This window comes from Rhinatrema bivittatum, chromosome 9, assembly GCF_901001135.1.
Source record: "Rhinatrema bivittatum chromosome 9, aRhiBiv1.1, whole genome shotgun sequence".
Taxonomy (NCBI): Eukaryota; Metazoa; Chordata; class Amphibia; order Gymnophiona; family Rhinatrematidae; genus Rhinatrema; species Rhinatrema bivittatum.
The window spans coordinates 9,787,717-9,810,340 of NC_042623.1; the positions used below are offsets into that span (position 1 = coordinate 9,787,717).

The following is a 22,624-nucleotide window of genomic DNA, read 5'->3' on the forward strand; positions in this document are numbered from 1 at the left end:
GTTGTTCCACGTTTCTTTTGTTTCTGTGAGACAGACACGAGAAGGTCCACGTGGAGCGAGGGCTGCAGGCTGACGTCGGGGCTTCAGCGTGTCACGAGAGACCTGAAGTACTTGCTTATCACTCCTGCAAATTCCTTCCCAACCAAAAACTCCAGGAACTCAATTAATTGGCGCGTGCGACGCCTTCCTGAAGGAGAGACCACTCCGATAATGGGTGAGCCTGCAGAGCGATGGCGGAAACTTCCAGAATCAGAGACCAGGACTGCAGATAAGGCCACACGTGCCCCTTGGCTGGAGGCCGAGAGTGCACTCACAGCCCGGACGCCGAGCCCAGCCCGCGTACCCTTTGTAAAGTCTTCAAGAGAAGAGGAATAAAGCGAAGCGAATTGGGAAGACGGGTGCCACGCCGTACTAAAGATGGCGAGGGAAGGGCGGTGCTGCTAGGCAGAGGGTCCCTGGCTCGATTTCCAGCTTCTCTTCTGCACCCCAGGTGGTCCGGGCCTGGGGGGAGGTGGGGGGGGGGGAGAGGGAGTTGTGGTCATTGGGGAGACCTGACGATCATCCTTACAGCCCAAGGGTGGGGAGGTCCCTTAAAACGGGGGAAACCAGACCCTGGCAAGCTGTAAGGGATGGCTCACGGTGCTGGAAGGAAAACGTACTTTGTCGTTTTTTTTTGCCATCGGTGAAGTGTGGGAAAGGAAGCAGCTCGCTGCCGTGTTTAGCAGGCTGAATGATGCTTTGTTGGTTTGTGTCTTGAGGGGAAGAGATAATCTGGAGATCCGCGCTGACTCAACGGTTTTCACGCCGGGGCTTAACGTGCTGTTGCACAACAGCGAGTTTGTACTTGGCCCTGACTTGCTGCTTGCAGGGGTAGGGAGCAGATCTGACGCCCCCGGAGGAAACAGGCCTGTTCTCAGGGATTGTTTGGCCACTCTGCCAGTAAGGATAAGGAATTACTGCTGTGGAGTGGAGTTTGTTTGTTTTTCAGAGTCCTGGGCGGGGGCTGGAGATTTGGCAAAACGCACACAAAATGTTTCTCTGCAGCTGCTCTTGGGGGTAAATCTCTGCATTGCGAGCGTGCTCACCTGAAAGGCCTTCCCACGCCTGTCCGGCCAGCTGGGGTTTTGGGCAGGACTGTGGGCGAGAGCGGCAGCCACCCAGGGCACAGAAAAATGAAAAAAAATGCAAATAGGGGCAGGCAGTGGCTGAAACTCCGGGGAGCGTGCGGCCTGGGGGGATCAATGTGGGAGAGGGTGGAGGAAGAGAGGAGTGGGGGCCAATGCATTTGCCTCCCCCTGGTTAGGGCTCCGTGCATTTGCTGGAGACACAATACACGCGGATTTATCCTGAAAAGCGGGAAGCCGTGTCCGTGGTGGTCTGCACGTGTGCCTGGCCGGAGAACACAGCAGAAGGAGAGCCGGAGCTGAGGCAGCACTTCCAGAAGACGGGTGATTGCCCCAAACGTGTGGCCTCTTGTCCGGGGGGGGGAACTGAACAGCTTGGAGTTCATGCGTCTCTGGTGGGTAAAATAATGAGCGTCAGGCGTGCACCCCACACCGGCAGTGATTGCATTTAGGCGCACCTACTGCTGGTCTTGCATTTCAAAGCAGTTTCAGTCTGGTCTATTTGTACCCCAAATTCAATACAGCGTCCCCATCACCAAGGCAGTGAGTTGCACGGTTCTCAGAGTACTTGATAATGAGAAGTCATCCCAAATGTATGTGAGTGGGTGTGAAGTACTTCTCAGCTCAGGTCGCTCCACGCTTTCGTTCACAGTCGAGAGGAACAGGCTTTCAGGCCGACGCGATAAAGCGCACTCAGCCTAGCGGGCAGGTTAACGAGCAGTTGGAAGTGCTAAGACTTCCACCCGATGCGATGAGGGGATTGGCGCGTCCAAAACGCACGCCCAAGCAATGGCGTAGCCGAGATGAGACTCTTAGCTGTTACCCCCGCGATGCATAAAATCCCCCGGCGCCAGGCGCACACTTGTTAACGCGGCAAATTCAACTCCAGCCCTAGAGCCGGCGTTAAGTCAATCCGTGCGTCGAGGGCCTCTGGCAGTTCCCGAGTCCCGGCGGCGGCGGCTGCTGGCTCTGGCCATGACCTGCGGGGCCCTGCCCCCACCACCTGGGCTGGCTTCCCGGTGCCTGCGGAAGAGGCAGCGGTTGTGGTTTGGGTTGAGGGAGGACGGTCGGGCTGTCCCGTAGGGTTTTTGGTTTTTTTTTTATTTTTCAAGCCTACCGAGCGCCCGTTGCAGTTCCGGGCTCACGGCCACGTCTCCTGGGCTCCGATGCACATGAGCGCTAGGATCGCACGACTTTTTTTTTCCCTAGCGCGTCAGCGCAGCAGCTCATTTTAATATTGCACCGGGCGCCCGGGAGACCCGGCTGTGCACAGGTTAGGAAAACGGGCACTCGGTACAACCCACCCGTTTTAACGTGCGTCTTGATGCATCGACCTTTAGTGGGCTACTTCAGGGGGAAGCGTCAAAGCCCACGGGCACCGTGCTGTAGGGGGCGAACTGGGGGGGGGGTCTCTCTTTTGTATTTTTTTTTCAGCCGCATGCAGATAGAAGGCGAGAAGAAATGTCTGCTCTTTCTGTGGACTTGGATGGTGATGGTGGTGGGAAGGGGAGAGGTGCGGTGGAGGCTACACAAATGTATTGCCCCCCCCCCCCCCCCCCCCGGGTGCTGGAGACCCTGAGCTATGCCACTGCTCCCTCCCAAAGCTGGTACTGGAGAAAGTTGATTCAGCAGAGCTTTGCAAAGGCTTCTGGGGAAATCCAGGCCTCACTCTGGGGATCACCTGCAGAAGATGTCACCACAGTGCTCCCCTCTTGCAGCTGCTAGCAGCCAAGCCGGGAAGCTGGCGGACTTCTGCCTGACGCACGGTACTGGCTGAACCCCCCCCCCCCCCCCCCCGTCCTCTGAAAGCCAGCCCAGTGTTCGCTCCGAGCTTGCACAGAACTAATTAGGACCTTCCCAGCTCTGTCAGCCCTAACCCTCTGCAGAATCAGTGGGAGTCTCGGGCCTATTAACACACGGGCGCGCAGACAGAGAGCCCTGTGAACCGTGAGGTAAAGCCCTCGCCCCAGGAGCAAAAATATTCCTGCAGCGCAGGATAACTGCTTCGCCGCTGAGCGCTCACATGTCGTGCGATCCTAGCGCTCACATGCTCGGACCTTCCACAGGCCTGCTCCCGTCCTGTAGGTTGGGCTTTGGGGGCAGGAAGGGGATGCCCTGCTGACCTCTCGGTTGCCAGGGAGAGAGAAAGCGGAAAGTGGGGGGGTTCTTAGAAGGGCACAAATAAGAGGGAGTCTCCCCCCCCCCCCCCTAAGATGGGAACATTTACAGTCCTGCAAGTGGGGAGCGGCTTCTCGCGGAAATTTCCCAGCATGGAAGGAACAAGGCGAGGATCTGCGAGGTTGGCCGGCTTGGCTGGAGCACTAAGCTCAACATAAAACTGGATAAGTTACCGAAAGAACGTTGTTGAGTGCTCAAATTATAGGGAAGAATACTAAGAGCGGGGGCCATATTTGGAGTTTGGAAAATGATTTGCTTTCAGTGTCCTTCAGAAACGTCTACACTGGCAGCGCGGATTTTCTGCCTTCCTCTGTGCAGAGTCGAATAGAGCCAGGCCAGAGGATGCCTATTAAATGTAAAGCGTATAGGGACAGACTTAGATGCAACCTGGAGGGAGGTGTGGGAAACTGATAAGCTCGGGAGAGTAACGGGGAACTGGATTCAAACAGCAACCGTCAAGAGCCCTGGCTTTTATGGTCTGGGAAACAGAGGACAAGCATGGGGTAACCTGCAAGGCACAGGCTTACTGGGCAGACTGGATGGACCATTTGGTCCTTTTCTGCCGTCACTTCTATGTTTCTCTGAGATATGATAGAGATATTTAAATACACCCAAGAAATAAATGCACAGGAGATGGATCTCTTTCAATAGAAAGGAGGCTGTAGAGCAGGAGTCATGGGTTGAGGGTGACAGGGGGTAGATTCAGCAGTAATCTAAGGAAATATTTATTTACAGAGAGAGTAGAAGATGCATGGAAAGGCCTCCCTGTACAGGAGGTGAAGACATGGACCATATCTGAATTCAAGAAAGCTTGGGATCTCTGAAGGAGGGGAAGGGACCATAAAGCTGAGCAGGACCTGTGGATGGTCCACAGGGGCCTTATCTGCTGTCATGTTCTATCTTTCTGTGTAAATATAACAGAGAAACCATTAGAAAAGGGGTGAGTTGCAGCACAGCGAACAGTGCACGATGCTTTACTGGAGACCGACTGTGATCACGTGTCTTTTCTGAGGTAAAAGCAAGACATTTATGTAACTGAAACAAAAAGGATCTCTTGTTTTCAAGGTTTATGGAAGTCTTTTAATGCAGACGAGCGAACATGGAGAGAGAAAGTTCCTTTTCACTCAATGCGCAATTCAACTCTGGAATTTGTTGCCAGAGGATGTGGTTAGAGCAGTTAGTATAGCTGGGTTTAAAAAAGGATTGGATAAGTTCTTGGAGGAGAAGTCCATTACCTGCTATTAATTAAGTTGACTTAGAAAACAGCCACTGCTATTACTAGTATCAGGAGCACGGGATATACTTAGTTTTGGGTACTTGCCAGGGACAAAGCCATGTGGCCTGATGAGGTTCACCCCAGAATACTGAGGGAGCTCAGAGATGTGCTGGTGGGTCCTCTGCATGACCTGTTCAGTAGATCTCCGGAAACAGAGCAGTGGTGGTCCCGCTTCACAAGAGTGGGAGCAGAGAGGAGGCTGGAAACTACAGGCAGGTTAGCCTCACCTCGGTGATGAGAAAATTAATGGCGACTGCTGAAGGAAAGGATAGTGAACTATCTACAATCCGGTGGTTGTTCGACCAGAAGCGGCATGGATTCACCAGGAGAAGGTTCTGTCAGACGAATCTATTTGATTTCTTTGATTGGGAAACTAGAGAACTGGATCAGGGAAGAGCACTCGATATATTTTACTTGGATTTTAGTAAAGCTTTTGATACGGTCCCACACAGAAGACTCATCAACAAAATGAGAAGCATGAGAGTCAGGTCCAAGATGTTGGCATGGATTGCAAACTGGTTGACGGATAGAAGACAACAGGTGATGATGAATGGAACCTACTCTGAAAAGAGAATGGTGTTAAAGTGGAGAGCCACAGGGATCGGTGTTGGGACCGGTTCTGTTCAACATCTTCGGAGAAACATTGCAGAAGGGATAGAAGGTAAGGTTTGTCTATTTGCGAATGATACTAAGACCTGCAACAGAGTGGACACGCCGGAAGGAGTACAGAGAATTGAGACGGGATTTAAATAAGCTGGAAGAGTGGTCGAAGATATGGCAGCTGGGATTCAATGCCAAGAAATGCAGAGTCAGGCATGTGGGGTGTGGAAATCCGAAAGAACTGTATTCGATGGGAGGAGAAGGGCTGATGTGCACAGAGCAGGAGAGAGACCTTGGGGTGATAGTGTCTAACGACCTGAAATTGACGAAGCAGTGTGACACGGAGATAGCCAAAGCCAGAAGAGTGCTGGGCTGCATAGAGAGAGGAATATCTAGTAAGAAAAGGGAAGTGATTATCCCCTTGTACAGGTCCTTGGTGAGGCCTCACCTGGAGTACTATGTTCAGTTCTGGAGACGGTATCTCAAAGGAGATAGAGACTGGATGGAGGTGGTCCAGAGAAGGGCGACCAAAATGGTGGGTGGTCTCCATTGAATGACTTATGAGGAGAGGTTGAAGAACCTGAATATGTATACCCTGGAGGAGAGGAGGAACAGGGGTGATATGATACAGACCTTCAGATACTTGAAAGGTTTTAGTGATCCATGGTCATCGTCAAACCTTTTCCATTGAAAACAATTTAGTAGAACTAGGGGTCACGATTTGAAACTCCAGGGAGGACGACTCAGAACCGATGTCAGGAAGTATTTCTTCACTGAGAGGGTGGTGGATGCCTGGAACGCCCTTCTGGAGGAAGTAGTGAAGACTAAAACTGTGAAGGATTTCAAAGGGGCATGGGATAAACACTGCGGATCCTTAAAAGGCTAGAGGATGGGCATAAATAGAAAAGCTTAACTGGCACAGGGCAGCAGTTACTACCCTTAAGAGAAACATGGGGGTAACCTGCATAAAGCAGCAGTTACTACCTTGGGAAGCTTGCTGGGCAGACTAGATGGACTATTTTGGTCTTTTTCTGCCGTCATTCCTATGTTACTTGTTGCCTGGATTGGCCACTGTTGGAAACAGGATGCCGGGCTTGATGGACCCTTGGTCTGACCCAGTGTGGCATGTTCCTTATGCTCTTACTGATGTCACCAATGATGTGTACATCTTCAGCCAGCAACATTGCGCTCTTCTTCCCTTCCTTTGGCCTGTGAGTCTGCAGCCAGTGTGCAAGGAAGTGGGAAGTAAATCATCCTGTTTTATGACCAAGGCAGTCATCTTTAAATTCAATGGTCAACAAAATTGCTCCGTGTTGGCTGAACTGCATGCTGAAGTATTTCGGAACATGTTGAAAAGAGAAGATGATTGGTGCTTAATCATGTAGACATGATGCTCTTATCTCTCACGGCCTACACGCTGCGTTGGCGGCAGCTCCTCTGCAAGGGCCTGAGGCATCCTGAAGGGTGCAGCAAATGCCTCTAAAAATGCGAGCTGAAAAGGCAGATGCTTGCCAGGAAGAGAGGGAGGAGGGTCTGCACACTCCGACAACGAGGATAATTCTGGCCAATGTGCACAGCTGGAGCAGCCTGGGAAAAGCTCCTGAGAACCGTGACCGTTCGTGTTTACTTCAGCCCAGTGGCGTGAAGAACAGAGCCAGAATCGCAAAGCGGAGCAAACGTTCTCATCGTGATCCTTCCACAAAGGGGGGAGCTGATAGTGCGAGGTCCAAAAACGTCAAAGTTATTTCTGGCCGCTTACAGATAATGAAATCCTGGTTAAGAATATTTGGCTTTCCTGAAACAAACTTTCTGCAGGAACCGGAGCGCGGCAGCTCTTCCCCAGCATCAGATAGTGAATCAGTGTGGGAGTGAAGCATTAAGCTCGGACAGCATCAGGCTTGCTAAGGTATCCGAGCAAAGCAACTGGTGCTGTTCTCACGTTTATTCCCTTAAACGAATCCTGGCATGGGTTCCTGTGGTGCAATTTTTAAGCCCATAATGATAAATTACTAATCATGCAGGCTGGCTTTGCTTGGTAAATAGCTGAGGTGTTGTCCCATTTAAAATGGGCGAGACGCAGGAAGCTCAAGGGGAGGAGGTGACAGTGAGATCGGAGGAGGGAGGAAGGAAGGAAGGAAGGAAAGTACCTGAAGGAGAGAAGGAGACAAGGGCGATAAACGTGTGGAATAGGAATGTGCATTTGTTTTTGTTTTTTCGTTTTGTTTTTAATTAGTGCGTCCTAATTTTTTTTTTGTGCGCACTAAATCGAAATAATGCACATTTTTTATTTAGTGCGCACTAAAAAAAGAAACGGATTGAAAAAACAAAAACCAAATGAAAAGTAATAAAAACATTCTGGCTGCACGTCCCTAGGACCGGATTTTAAGAGGTACACGCAGGTGTAGATTTGTGCGCGCAACCCGGCACGCACAAATCTACGCCCGATTTTATAACATGCGCATGCAGCCCCGCGCATGTTATAAAATCCAGGGTCGGCGTGCGCAAGGGGGTGCACACATGTGCACCTTGTGCGGGCCGAGCCCTAGGGGAGCCCCGATGGCTTTCCCTGCCCTCCGAAGCCGCTCCAAAATCGGAGCGGCCTCGGAGGGAACTTTCCTTTCACCCCCCTCCCACTCCTGGCGCATCTGCACCTGAAGCATTCCCGTGCCGGGCTGCAGCGAGAGCTCCCGCTCCTGGTGCACCTGCACCTGAAGTGTCCCTGTGCCGGGCTGCAGAGAGAGCTCCCGCTCCTGGCGCACCTGCACCTGAAGCCTCCCTGTGCCGGGGCTGCAGAGAGAGCTCCCGCTCCTGGCGCACCTGCACCTGAAGCCTCCCTGTGCCGGGCTGCAGAGAGAGCTCCCGCTCCTGGCGCACCTGAAGCGTCCCTGTGCCGGGCTGCAGAGAGAGCTCCCGCTCCTGGCGCACCTGAAGCGTCCCTGTGCCGGGCTGCAGAGAGAGCTCCCGCTCCTGGCGCACCTGCACCCGAAGCGTCCCCGTGCTGGGCTGCAGCACCTGCACCCGAAGCGTCCCCGTGCCGGGCTGCAGCGAGAGCTCCCGCTCCTGGAGCACCTGCACCCGAAGCGTCCCTGTGCCGGGCTGCAGCGAGAGCTCCCGCTCCTGGAGCACCTGCACCCGAAGCGTCCCTGTGCCGGGCTGCAGAGAGAGCTCCCGCTCCTGGAGCACCTGCACCTGAAGCGTCCCCGTGCCGGGCTGCAGCGAGAGCTCCCGCTCCTGGCGCACCTGCACCTGAAGCGTCCCCGTGCCGGGCTGCAGAGAGAGCTCCCGCTCCTGGAGCACCTGCACCCGAAGCGTCCCCGTGCCGGGCTGCAGCGAGAGCTCCCGCTCCTGGAGCACCTGCACCCGAAGCGTCCCCGTGCCGGGCTGCAGCGAGAGCTCCCGCTCCTGGAGCACCTGCACCTGAAGCGTCCCTGTGCCGGGCTGCAGCGAGAGCTCCCGCTCCTGGAGCACCTGCACCCGAAGCGTCCCTGTGCCGGGCTGCAGAGAGAGCTCCCGCTCCTGGAGCACCTGCACCTGAAGCGTCCCCGTGCCGGGCTGCAGCGAGAGCTCCCGCTCCTGGAGCACCTGCACCCGCAGCGTCCCCGTGCCGGGCTGCAGCGAGAGCTCCCGCTCCTGGAGCACCTGCACCTGAAGCGTCCCCGTGCCGGGCTGCAGAGAGAGCTCCCGCTCCTGGCGCACCTGCACCCGAAGCGTCCCCGTGCCGGGCTGCAGCGAGAGCTCCCGCTCCTGGAGCACCTGCACCCGAAGCGTCCCTGTGCCGGGCTGCAGCGAGAGCTCCCGCTCCTGGAGCACCTGCACCCGAAGCGTCCCCGTGCCGGGCTGCAGCGAGAGCTCCCGCTCCTGGAGCACCTGCACCTGAAGCGTCCCCGTGCCGGGCTGCAGAGAGAGCTCCCGCTCCTGGAGCACCTGCACCTGAAGCGTCCCTGTGCCGGGCTGCAGCGAGAGCTCCCGCTCCTGGAGCACCTGCACCCGAAGCGTCCCCGTGCCGGGCTGCAGCGAGAGCTCCCGCTCCTGGCGCACCTGCACCCGAAGCGTCCCCGTGCCGGGCTGCAGCGAGAGCTCCCGCTCCTGGAGCACCTGCACCCGAAGCGTCCCCGTGCCGGGCTGCAGCGAGAGCTCCCGCTCCTGGTGCACCTGCACCTGAAGCGTCCCTGTGCCGGGCTGCAGCGAGAGCTCCCGCTCCTGGCGCACCTGCACCCGAAGCGTCCCCGTGCCGGGCTGCAGCGAGAGCTCCCGCTCCTGGCGCACCTGCACCTGAAGTGTCCCTGTGCCGGGCTGCAGCGAGAGCTCCCGCTCCTGGCGCACCTGCACCCGAAGCGTCCCCGTGCCGGGCTGCAGCGAGAGCTCCCGCTCCTGGAGCACCTGCACCCGAAGCGTCCCCGTGCCGGGCTGCAGCGAGAGCTCCCGCTCCTGGCGCACCTGCACCCGAAGCGTCCCTGTGCTGGGCTGCAGCGAGAGCTCCCGCTCCTGGCGCACCTGCACCTGAAGTGTCCCTGTGCTGGGCTGCAGCGAGAGCTCCCGCTCCTGGTGCACCTGCACCTGAAGTGTCCCTGTGCTGGGCTGCAGCGAGAGCTCCCGCTCCTGCACCTGAAGCGTCCCCGTGCCGGGCTGCAGCGAGAGCTCCCGCTCCTGGCGCACCTGCACCCGAAGCGTCCCCATGCCGGGCTGCAGCGAGAGCTCCCGCTCCTGGAGCACCTGCACCTGAAGCGTCCCTGTGCCGGGCTGCAGCGAGAGCTCCCGCTCCTGGAGCACCTGCACCCGAAGCGTCCCTGTGCCGGGCTGCAGAGAGAGCTCCCGCTCCTGGAGCACCTGCACCTGAAGCGTCCCTGTGCCGGGCTGCAGCGAGAGCTCCCGCTCCTGGAGCACCTGCACCCGAAGCGTCCCCGTGCCGGGCTGCAGCGAGAGCTCCCGCTCCTGGAGCACCTGCACCTGAAGCGTCCCCGTGCCGGGCTGCAGAGAGAGCTCCCGCTCCTGGAGCACCTGCACCCGAAGCGTCCCCGTGCCGGGCTGCAGCGAGAGCTCCCGCTCCTGGAGCACCTGCACCTGAAGCGTCCCTGTGCCGGGCTGCAGCGAGAGCTCCCGCTCCTGGAGCACCTGCACCCGAAGCGTCCCCGTGCCGGGCTGCAGCGAGAGCTCCCGCTCCTGGAGCACCTGCACCTGAAGCGTCCCTGTGCCGGGCTGCAGAGAGAGCTCCCGCTCCTGGAGCACCTGCACCTGAAGCGTCCCTGTGCCGGGCTGCAGCGAGAGCTCCCGCTCCTGGCGCACCTGCACCCGAAGCGTCCCCGTGCCGGGCTGCAGCGAGAGCTCCCGCTCCTGGCGCACCTGCACCCGAAGTGTCCCCGTGCCGGGCTGCAGCGAGAGCTCCCGCTCCTGGAGCACCTGCACCCGAAGCGTCCCCGTGCCGGGCTGCAGCGAGAGCTCCCGCTCCTGGTGCACCTGCACCTGAAGTGTCCCTGTGCCGGGCTGCAGCGAGAGCTCCCGCTCCTGGCGCACCTGCACCCGAAGCGTCCCCGTGCCGGGCTGCAGCGAGAGCTCCCGCTCCTGGCGCACCTGCACCTGAAGTGTCCCTGTGCCGGGCTGCAGCGAGAGCTCCCGCTCCTGGCGCACCTGCACCCGAAGCGTCCCCGTGCCGGGCTGCAGCGAGAGCTCCCGCTCCTGGAGCACCTGCACCCGAAGCGTCCCTGTGCCGGGCTGCAGCGAGAGCTCCCGCTCCTGGTGCACCTGCACCCGAAGTGTCCCTGTGCCGGGCTGCAGCGAGAGCTCCCGCTCCTGGCGCACCTGCACCTGAAGCGTCCCTGTGCCGGGCTGCAGAGAGAGCTCCCGCTCCTGGCGCACCTGCACCTGAAGCGTCCCTGTGCCGGGCTGCAGAGAGAGCTCCCGCTCCTGGCGCACCTGCACCTGAAGCGTCCCTGTGCCGGGCTGCAGCGAGAGCTCCCGCTCCTGCACCTGAAGCGTCCCTGTGCCGGGCTGCAGCGAGAGCTCCCGCTCCTGCACCTAAAGTGTCCCTGTGCCGGGCTGCAGCGAGAGCTCCCGCTCCTGCACCTGAAGTGTCCCTGTGCCGGGCTGCAGCGAGAGCTCCCGCTCCTGCACCTGAAGCGTCCCTGTGCCGGGCTGCAGCGAGAGCTCCCGCTCCTGGCGCACCTGCACCGTCCCTGTGCCGGGCTGCAGCGAGAGCTCCCACTACTCGTGCATCTTTGTCTGGGCTTCCTTGCACAGGAACCAGTACTGAGCAGACTGGGGGAGAGTAAACCACTGCTCCCACTGCAGCTCAGAATTATTGGGAGGATTAAACAAAGCTGCTCTCTGCACTGTGTAATACATGGGCCTAGCACTGCTCTGGCAGATCACTGGAGCAGGGTTTGAGAGCATGCAATGTCCTACTAATATTTATTATTTACAGAGCACCCTCCGTGGCCACTGGATTGCAAACGTTAGCACAGATGGTTTGGTTTGTGTCCCTCCGTGAAGATGCTTACAGTTTTAATTTTTCACCCCAGAGAGATTAAGGGCCCTGTTGAGTCCCGCAGTGAGTGGTGGACACTTCAGGATTACAGTGCCCGGTGCCGACCCCTCACATTCACGCTTATGTGATGGGGGGATACCTTCAATTTAAAGGTAATTAACCTTTCCCCTGCTTTATTTGCCACCATAAACTTCAAGGGAAGGTGCGTTAATGGAGCCCTGAGTGTTCCTGGCTGGGAGTCTGGGATCAGAGTGAGAAGGAAGGCGGAGTGGGAACCCGCAGCTGCTCTGTTTACTGAAACAGAATCCCAGCTTTTCTCCCTGGGCTGCCCCGCTGGCTGAGGCGCTGGAGAGGGGTGGGAAGCAGGCTCGGGGTGGGTTCCCAGCATCACCTGTTGCTCCCTGGATGGGGCAGAGGCAGGGTTCCTGGTCCTAGTCCTAGGGGGGGGGAGCTCCTGAGAAGAGGCGACGTTCCCCACTGAAAGCTCAGTTCTGTGTTCGCCTGTACCTAATCCGGATTGAATCTCGGGGTGGGGGGCAGGCAGGGGGGGCTGTGTTGGTCTGTATCAGCCGATGTTTAGCTGTTACTGCGGGGACCCACGCAATGTGAGGAAATGCTGGCCCCCAACTACTTTTTTTTTTCTTTTTTCAAAGTCAGCAACTCTGTGTAGGAAGATTTTCAGGGGAATGAATCGCTGATCCGCCCTGCCGCCCCCTCGCTGACCTCAGACCCGGTCCTCCATCAGCTCTTTCTGGCCTTGTGTGCGTGGCAGATGTAAACCTGAGCGGCGCGGGCTGCGAACTGGACCCTCGGTTCTCCCCTGGCCTGGTGACAGAAGGGTCATTTTTTTTTCACTCTTTCAGGCCAGTCCGGCATGTTGTTTCGGTCCCATCCCTTGTGTCCCCGAACTTCCCACCCGCAGGGAGCTTGAACGTTGGCCCCAGGCCCCCCTTCATCCCATCGCTGCAGCCCAGGTGCATCCTGTGGGTGGAAACCTAATGACGCGGGGTATTGGGCATTTTTCTTTGCCTTTCTGGAGAGTAGAGAACATAAGAACATGCCATACTGGGTCAGACCAAGGGTCCATCAAGCCCAGCATCCTGTTTCCAACAGTGGCCAATCCAGGCCACAAGAACCTGGCAAGTACCCAAAAACTAAGTCTATTCCATGTAACCATTGCTAATGGCAGTGGCTATTCTCTAAGTGAAGGGATAAAATCCTCGCGAGCAAACCCCTGCAGGATATTTCTTGTTTTCCGCGCACATTCAGCCGGTGCTGCTTGGGACTCCCTGTGTGCCTCGCTTCTGTGGCTGGCTCTCCATGCATGAGCTCGCCAGGGTGATGCGGGGTGGCGAGTGACCTGTGGCTGGCTCTCCGTGCATGAGCTCGCCAGGGTGATGCGGGGTGGCGAGTGACCTGTGGCTGGCTCTCCGTGCATGAGCTCGCCAGGGTGATGCGGGGTGGCGAGTGACCTGTGGCTGGCTCTCCGTGCATGAGCTCGCCAGGGTGATGCGGGGTGGCGAGTGACCTGTGGCTGGCTCTCCGTGCATGAGCTCGCCAGGGTGATGCGGGGTGGCGAGTGACCTGTGGCTGGCTCTCCGTGCATGAGCTCGCCAGGGTGATGCGGGGTGGCGAGTGACCTGTGGCTGGCTCTCCGTGCATGAGCTCGCCAGGGTCATGCGGGGTGGCGAGTGACCTGTGGCTGGCTCTGCGTGCATGAGCTCGCCAGGGTGATGCGGGGTGGCGAGTGACCTGTGGCTGGCTCTCCGTGCATGAGCTCGCCAGGGTGATGCGGGGTGGCGAGTGACCTGTGGCTGGCTCTCCGTGCATGAGCTCGCCAGGGTGATGCGGGGTGGCGAGTGACCTGTGGCTGGCTCTCCGTGCATGAGCTCGCCAGGGTGATGCGGGGTGGCGAGTGACCTGTGGCTGGCTCTCCGTGCATGAGCTCGCCAGGGTCATGCGGGGTGGCGAGTGACCTGTGGCTGGCTCTGCGTGCATGAGCTCGCCAGGGTGATGCGGGGTGGCGAGTGACCTGTGGCTGGCTCTGCGTGCATGAGCTCGCCAGGGTGATGCGGGGTGGCGAGTGACCTGTGGCTGGCTCTCCGTGCATGAGCTCGCCAGGGTGATGCGGGGTGGCGAGTGACCTGTGGCTGGCTCTCCGTGCATGAGCTCGCCAGGGTGATGCGGGGTGGCGAGTGACCTGTGGCTGGCTCTGCGTGCATGAGCTCGCCAGGGTGATGCGGGGTGGCGGGTGACCTGTGGCTGGCTCTCCGTGCATGAGCTCGCCAGGGTGATGCGGGGTGGCGAGTGACCTGTGGCTGGCTCTCCGTGCATGAGCTCGCCAGGGTGATGCGGGGTGGCGAGTGACCTGTGGCTGGCTCTCCGTGCATGAGCTCGCCAGGGTGATGTGGGGTGGCGAGTGACCTGCCCTCGGCGATGCACGAGCCCCGGGGGGTGCATTAAAGGCGGGTGCTGATGAATTAAGAGAATGAGGCTGGAATTGGAGAGCCGAGAGGGAGCCCGGGGAACATCTTGCTTGCATTAGCGGCGCAGCCCGGGCAGCGGAAGTGGAGCGCTGTGTTTCTAGCAGGACGTGACCGGGGGAGGCTTCCCCGGGGCATTGGAGGGGGAAGCAGAGGCGAGATGACTCGGGTCACCCCGGTGCTAAGCTGGGGGGGGGGGGGGGCTGACTAACCCACAGAAAGGTGCAGGCTTGGGTTTCAGGAACATGAAATTCAAAAGGGGGGGGGGGCCGGCATTGGTTATGGTTTCTTCCCACAACGAGCAGAGCCCAGCGCCCATTGGGGGGGGGGGGGGGAGGGATGGTTTGGTGCGCAGCACTGGAGAGACCCCCCCAGGAGACGGCTGGGAAATGGAGTGAGGAGGGGGGCAGCCTTCATCACTTATCTCCCCCCCCCCCCCCAAATACAGCGCCGCTGTAACGCAATCCGTGACCTGCAGACCTCCGCCCGCGCAGAAGGTGGCGCCTCTCGGCTCCTTTGCCACTCGTGTCCGAGCCCGGAGAGGGAAAGCTTCCGGTGCCAGCACGTGGCGAGGAAGGAGACCGAATGGGCCACGCCCAGACCGGGCCCCCAGCCCCCTTATTTAAGGAATAAGTCGGAGCGGGAGCCCTTTCTATGCATCCCTGCCTGCCTCTTGCTGTATAATGTTTTGTAGATAAATGGAAAATCCGTGTGCATGCCCGGTTCGGTGAAACGTGGCAGAATGGTGGAAGGACAGGTTCAGTGAAAGAGACATTTCGATGTTGGGTTTATCAGAAAAGCCGCCCGGGCGTGGGGTCCGAGCAGCCGGACCCGGTGCAAGGCTAGGACAGGAGCCTGCAGGGCGGCCTCCGCGTCAGCGCTCCTGGCATCTGGAGTTTATCAGCCCGTGTGTGATGCACCCCAGGAGCCACGGGGGACCGGCTCGGGTTTCTCCTTCCCACCCACACATCTCTGTTCTCAATTGGAAATGTTCACAGCACGAACATCTGGCATGTTTTGAATTCCAGAGCCCCTACAGTAGTTAGAATAGAGAAAGAAGGGCCATAAATATATTAAATACACAGAGAGAGAGTTTAGATCCGTTAGGCAGGCACTGCAAGTGATGACAGAGAGGGAGGCTGCACTGGATCCGGGGGACACCCCCCCAGCAGGCACTGCCAGTGATGACAGAGAGAGAGGCTACACTGGATCCGGGGAACACCTCCCCCCCCCCCCCTCTCAGCAGGCACTGCAAGTGATGACAGAGAGGGAGGCTGCACTGGATCCGGGGGACACCTCCCCTCCCCCCCTCCAGCAGACACTGCAAGTGATGACAGAGAGGGAGGCTGCACTGGATCCGGGGGACACCCCCCCGGCAGGCACTGCCGGTGATGACCGAGAGAGAGGCTGCACTGGATCCGGGGAACACCTCCCCCCCCCCCCCCTCAGCAGGCACTGCAAGTGATGACAGAGAGGGAGGCTGCACTGGATCGGGTAAACCCCCCCAGCAGGTCTGCAAGTGATGACAGAGAGGGAGGCTGCACTCACAGGACCCGGGCAACCTCCCAGCAGGTCCGCATTGCCACTTTTCAGAGAAATGCAGAGAGCTCCCTGCTGCTTGGGGCCGCTTTCGCTGGCAGGGGTGGCCACAGTTCAGCCGATGCCCTTGTGTCCGGGTTAAGGGCTGGTGAGGGAGGATGTGCTGCCCGGCTGCATGAATGAGTGCCCGCTTTTCCGGGTAAAAGGGGTCACGGCTCTCAGGCTTATGAGCGGTAAAGCCACCTGCAAGCTTTAAACTGCCCCCGGTATAAAATCAGGCAGAGGGACGGGACGCTCAGTTGCATGTGGGGTTTTCTCAGGGACGGATTTAGGAGGTTGCCCCCCGTGGAAGGGGCTGAACGAGAGTCGGCAGCAGCAGATCTGCCGCCCCTAAATGTTTGCCGCCCCAGGCAGAAGGCGTTGCCTTGCTGACAACTAAATCCGGGGCAGGGTTTTCCCAGGGACTCTGCAGATTGCAGAAGTGGCTTGCAAACGGCTTTTTCGCGCTCTCTAGTTTGCCCGGCAGGGTGCAGAGCTGGGCCGTGCTTTTTCCTCCGGCAGGAAGTGGGGTCCCTGCGGGCGGGGGTGGGAGCCGAAAGCCTTGCCCGCAGCAGGAAATGCGAGCCCGCCCTGCTCCCGGATGGCCACCGCTCGCGCTCCGGCTTGCTCGGCGCGGGGAAGGGGAACAAAGGGCGCCGCGGGCCGGGCTTTGACCTGCTCTCCTCTCTTTCTCTGCTCAGATCTTCCAATGGCGGCAGCTGGAAAACCTTTACTTCCGAGAGAAGAAGTTCTCGGTGGAGGTGCATGATCCCCGCAGGTAAGCCGCCGGCGCGTGCACCGGGAGCTTGCATGCCTTGCAGCACTACATGTAGCACTGGGGGGACGGACTATTTGCTTGCCACTCCAGTTGTCTTCTACTATTACTTATCTTTTCTGTAGCGCTACTAGTGTGCACAGAGCTGTACAAATACCCAGGTGAGAGAGTCCCTGCACCGCAGAGCTTACAGCCTGGTCAGGACGAACAGAGACGTAATTCGTTAAGAAAGTGCTTAAGAGCAGCAGGACTGCAATCCGCAGAACCGGGGCTTTCAGTAAGGCCAGGGGGGGGGTGTCCCTGGCATTGTCTTCTTAACACCCATCCCAGGCGGTCCTGGCTGGTGAGCAGGCAGGACGCGGGGGTCTGTGCAAGGCCAAGAGACCACAAGACGAGGTATCTCCTTGCACGGCCCCCTACTAACCGGGACCTCTTGCTGGAATTTCCTGGCTGTAATTAACCTTGAGCCCTGGGGATTTGTCTGCCTGAGCAGCACCGGCCTGATTTTTGAGCTGGAACAAAGATCGCTGTGTTTGGAGGGAGTGGGTGCAGTGTCCAGGTTCACTGGAAAGGCCCTCGGCCGGCGGGCTTGCTTCTGGTGCTGGAGGTAGGGTGGGTGGCACCAGCTGGCAGCGTGGAGGCTGGCGAGAGCTTGGCGGGGATCGCAGGGCTTGGCGTGGCCAGGCTCGCTGTGTGTGAGTGGGGGCTATGGGGAGCCTTCCGTGCACACGAAACGTAAAATATCGTTTAAAACGTGTAAAATACTGACATGTACCCGGCCCGGGGAGCCATGCAGCGCGCCACCGTCCCCAGCTCACTCCACCAGGTATTAAAGGATGAAACGCCAGGAGCTTTCACAGCTTCCCTGCCCGTCCGATCCCCGCTCAGCCCCTTGGGTCAGTCCCATATTTTATGCACAGCATTTGGAGAAATGGATGGGGGGGGGGAAGGTTTCTGTAGCCACGGCCCAGGTCTGCACATCACTAACAGAGCCCAGGCCCAGGTGAGCGAGCGCTAGCAGTGCTGAGGGCCCTAGGGCAGAGAATTATTCGCCGGTCAGCAGCGCCCGGCTGGACGATGCCTTTCAAACCTTCCCTAACTCTCACCCCTGGAACAGCTGCCCAGGGAATCCCTTGTACCCTCTGGGAAGAGAGCAGGCGCAGCCCTGCTGCAGAAACCTCCGCCAGGAGGAAAGTGCAGTGCCAGAGCACGAATGGGGCTGGGACTGGGGGCGAGACTTTCACCTGGAGCCTTTCTGGGCCGTCAGAAACATTTCCGGGAGAAAGATAATCGGCCCCTTGGAGAAAAATAATTGTATGAATTGTGCTTGAAAAAAAAAAAAAGCAACGTGGCCCCCTCCCTTATGTGTCTCTTTAGAGCTGCTCGGGAAAAAGTAATTTTATTCTCAGCTTCATTTAGGATATGTCAGACACCCCCCTCCCCCCTCTCCTGACCACCCACATCTAGATTTGCTGACGAGTTAAGGATAAGAGGTCCCCCAGCCCCCTGCGGGCCGCCTGCACGGGGCTCGGCGAGGGAGCAGAAATCCGCTTCTTGCGTGTGTGGTGCAGGAAGCGCGTTACAGGCGATGGGAATCCCAAGCAGGCCCTGGGCGCTCCCTGCCATTCAGTCCCCAGAGCTCGCCTCCTGCAAACTGCTTCATGTGGAGGCGTAAAGTAAAAACCCGGCTTAACCATTAGATTTTTATTTTTCTCCTGTAGCTGTTAAACTGTAGCTTTGTGTTTGATGTAGGTGCTCCGGTTATGGCGAGTTTATAGAACCCCCGCCCCCGGCTTTTATTTATATTCTCAAGTCTTTCTTAATTACGAGGCGGAGGCTTTTGTCTTATGCCTTTATAATAATTTGGGTGGTTGACTTTGGGGATTATCATTTCTACAAAAGTCAAATAAATGTGTGGCAGATGCTTCTTAGCTCCGTCTTTTAAAACGACTTCTCAAAAGACTTCTTTAGAAATGCGGGAAGCGTTCAATGAATACCAAATCCGTTATTGCACGTATGCAAGCAGCAATAAGGGGCTTTTAATTGTAGTTCGACGGGGGTTATTTGTGCATCACCTGCCCCTGCCCTTTGCTGTAGGCGAGGAAGACCAGGGCCTTCCAGCATTGCATTCGCCCAAGAAAAACTGAAGCCCTTTGAGACATTAACCACCACGTGGCTGTTGGAGGGCTGCAGCGCCGTGGCCGTGACCGTGTTAGTGTTAGGGCCTGTGATTGGCTAGTTTTATCATTCACTATGTTTTAATTGGTCCGTCTTTGATGAATGACATCCCCTTTCTCTGCTTTTTTGCATATGGCTGTTGATTGGTCAGCCTGAGCATGCGGTCCTTTTTGGCGCAATGTTTGATGCGTCTGCGCCGCGCGTCTAAGGGGCACGACAAAGGGGCCTGCCCCTTTGTGAGCCCCTTAGTGCAGCCCCTGAGCAGCCCCCCCCTTTCAACTCCACACGCCCGCGGCTCAAATAACCCTTTTCAACTTTCTTATTGAAAAGCAAGGCCTGAAAACAACATTTGCCCAGGACCCTTAATCAAGTCTCATCTTTGCACTCACAACAATTCCAGAGTAACACAAATATGATGACCCAACATATTCCCATCAGATATCACCGTCACCCCTTCAACATTCTTCCAGCTCAATCCTCTCCAGCAAGAATTCCCAGATCTCTCATCCCTATCCTGATCACTCCCCTGACTCAGCTCCTAGGTCTAACTCTTCTCTCAGTGACCCTATTCAATTCTCAATCCCTGACAAAAAAGACTCATATCCTCAACGACTATCTCTTAGACTGTAATCCTGACATCTGCGCCATCACAGAAACCTGGCTAAAAAACTCGGACATAGCGTTAATCAATCAATTGCCTACCCACAAATACGACTTTTTCTCTATCCACAGACACAAAAAACGAGGGGGCGGCCTGTTACTAGCCACCAAGAAAGAACTCAGACTAACATCTCATACAATCAAGACAGAATCCAAACTAGAACTAGGTTTATTCAAATCTAATCATCTGCAAGTCTTACTAGTTTATGCCCCCCCAGGAGTATTGGAAGCAGACGCCTCCCCCCTTATTGAATCCATCGTTAAACATATCAACACTGACTCTCCTACCATAATCCTGGGAGACTTTAACATACACTTTGAAGCCACTCACCATGCACCCAACTGTGAAGCCCTCCTCACCGCCCTCAATGCTATGGGATTCACCCAGATCGTCAACGGACCCACACATAAAGCAGGACACACCTTGGACCTTATCTTTATCAACTCTAACTTCTCCATCACCAAGGATCCGGTTTGTACCCCCATCCCCTGGTCAGACCACTATCTGATAACAACCACCTTCACCTCAAATAAACAGACACCTACCACCCAACACCTCTCCTCCATTCACTTCAGGAAATCATGTGCTTCCGACACACTCAACGAACAGCTCACTAACGATCTCAAAAATATAGATCTATCCAATCCCAACACAGCGGTGCTCTCCTGGCACAATATCACAGAAGCTGTAGCAAATAAACACTGCCCATCTATCTCGAAAAGAATTAATCCTTAAAAAAAGGAAATCAACCTTGGTACTCCAATGAACTCAAACAGATAAAACAAGAACTACGTCACAAGGAAAACAAATGGCGTAAAGCCCCTTCCTCCTCCACGCTTTCTTCTTACAAAGGAACCTTACATCATTACAGGTCTTTAATTTTAAAATCAAAAAAAGTTTTTTACGCCTATAAAATCCATGATCTCCAATATGACGCGAAGGCTCTCTTCTCATATGTGTCTCAAATCACAAAGTCACTACCACCACCGATCCCAGACGAACAAGCTCAATCCAAGGCAAACGAGCTAGCCATTTTCTTTCAGCAGAAGATATCAAACACGCTCTCACTCCTCCCACCCAATAACAACACCCTCGCTTCATTTACCAATACCCATATGCTTAAGGGAGCCAAATTAGACAACTTCGAATTAACTTCATCTAAAGAGATTGAATCCATTCTCAAGAAGCAGAAACCATCCAGCCACCCCTCAGACAACCTACCAACCAAGTTACTCCTACTCATACCAAACACAATTTCTGGACCTCTGGCCAACATCATAAACTGCTGCTTAACCCAAGGTTTGTACCCAAACATCCTAAAAAACGCCTCTCTCAAACCCCTCCTTAAGAAACACAACTTAGACCCTAGTGAACTAGCTAATTTTCGCCCTATATCGAATCTTCCATTCTTAGCCAAAATCACAGAAAAGGTGGTTAACACCCAGCTCTCAGAGTATTTAGAAGATTACAATATACTATATCCTTCACAGTATGGTTTCCGCAAATCACGCAGTACAGAAACCCTGCTCATCTCCCTAACTGACCATATTATTATGGGACTTGACAAAGGACACTCTTTTCTGCTAATCCTCTTAGACATATCAGCGGCGTTCGATACTGTCAACCACGCCATTCTCCTGAATCATCTATTAGACATAGGCATCTCAGGACAAGTCTACAACTGGTTCAAGTCTTTCCTTAGTGATAGAAGCTTCAAGGTCAGAATAAATAATAAAGAATCACCACCAACAAATTCATCACTAGGAGTACCTCAAGGATCCTCCCTGTCCCCCACACTTTTCAATATCTACCTCCTCCCCTTGTGCCAATTGTTAACAAGTCTCAACCTTATTCACTACATTTACGCAGATGATGTGCAGATCCTGATCCCCATAACGGAATCCATTACCAAATCACTCTCGATCTGGAACAACTGTCTACAATCTATCACTAGTCTCCTCAACAGTTTAAATTTGGTCCTCAATGCTAACAAGACTGAACTCCTTCTCATTTCCGCCAACCAAGACAACATCCAATCACAGACCCATCATAACCATGCCCTCACTCATACTCAGGTTAGAGACCTGGGGGTAATACTCGATAACCGTCTTAACCTAAAGAGTATGATTAACACTATCACCAAAGACTGCTTCTTCAGACTACAGGTATTAAAAAGACTCAAACCTCTCTTATATTTCCACGACTTTAGGACAGTTCTTCAATCCTTGATATTTGCCAAAATAGACTACTGCAGCGCTCTCCTCACAGGTCTACCCAGCTCAACCATTAAGCCACTTCAGATGATACAAAATGCTGCTGCCAGAATCCTAACAAGCACCAAGCGGAGTGATCATATTACACCCATCCTCCGAAATCTACACTGGTTACCAATCAACCACAGAGTCCTTCACAAATCTTTATCATTAATACATAAATCCATCTACGATCTCCTTTATCTCGACCTTGAAATTCCATTAAAACTCCATACTTCTAATAGGCCAATGAGAGAAATATCCAAAGGAACACTACAAGCCCCTCCAACCAAAGCCACGTGACTCATTGCATCCAGGGACCGAGCATTTTCAACAGCAGCCCCAGCTATCTGGAACAACCTCCCTGCTGAACTCAGGTTGGAACCTTGCCTGCTAACTTTTAAAAAAAAAAACTCAAAACGTGGTTGTTCCGCCTAGCCTTCCCAGAACCCTGGGATACACATTAGACTTTATCTACTCACGAACAATTATACGAACAATTATACCTCCCCTCATCTGATTCCTGGACAGCATGGATACCAACTCTAACATGTGGACTAATTCTATTCTGAACTATCTCTAGTCCGGAATTTGTTATTTCTCTTTTCTTTACTTAACTTTATCTCTTTTCTTCCAGCTACCTAAGCTTCCAAGTTCACGGTCCTCGTTTAATGTAACTTTGTCTCTTCCTTTACCTAATTATTTTTATCCCTGTTCGATGTAAACCGTCCTGATATGGTATTTAACCATGAAGGTCGGTATAGAAAAATGTTAAATAAATAAATGTTTCAGTAGCACTTAAAATGCTGAGGCTTCTATCTCAAGCCTTGAATGCTCCCAATCATGTTAGCTAAGGTATATCATTTATAATCGCTTTACAGATTTTACACACATTATATCTTCATGTCCATATGATTTTGTATGGAGATTACTTTCCTTGGTTTAGTTTCTATTATTTATGGTGTGCTATGCACACTGTGAATTATTTTTGCTGGACGTGGCTACATACGTTCTGTCTTTGAGATTTTATGTATTAAG

The 22,624-nt window shown here is 55.4% G+C and overlaps 1 protein-coding gene across 8 annotated transcripts in view; it reads left to right on the forward strand.

Annotated features, from left to right (window-relative positions):
- Positions 1-22,624, forward strand: part of FRMD4A (FERM domain containing 4A) — a 461,080-nt gene that overhangs the window by 360,150 nt on the left and 78,306 nt on the right. For all 8 annotated transcript variants that reach the window (XM_029617199.1, XM_029617198.1, XM_029617203.1 and 5 more), the window contains one exon: positions 16,422-16,498. In XM_029617199.1, the coding sequence (XP_029473059.1) occupies positions 16,422-16,498 (77 nt within the window). The remainder of the gene's footprint in view (positions 1-16,421; positions 16,499-22,624) is intronic.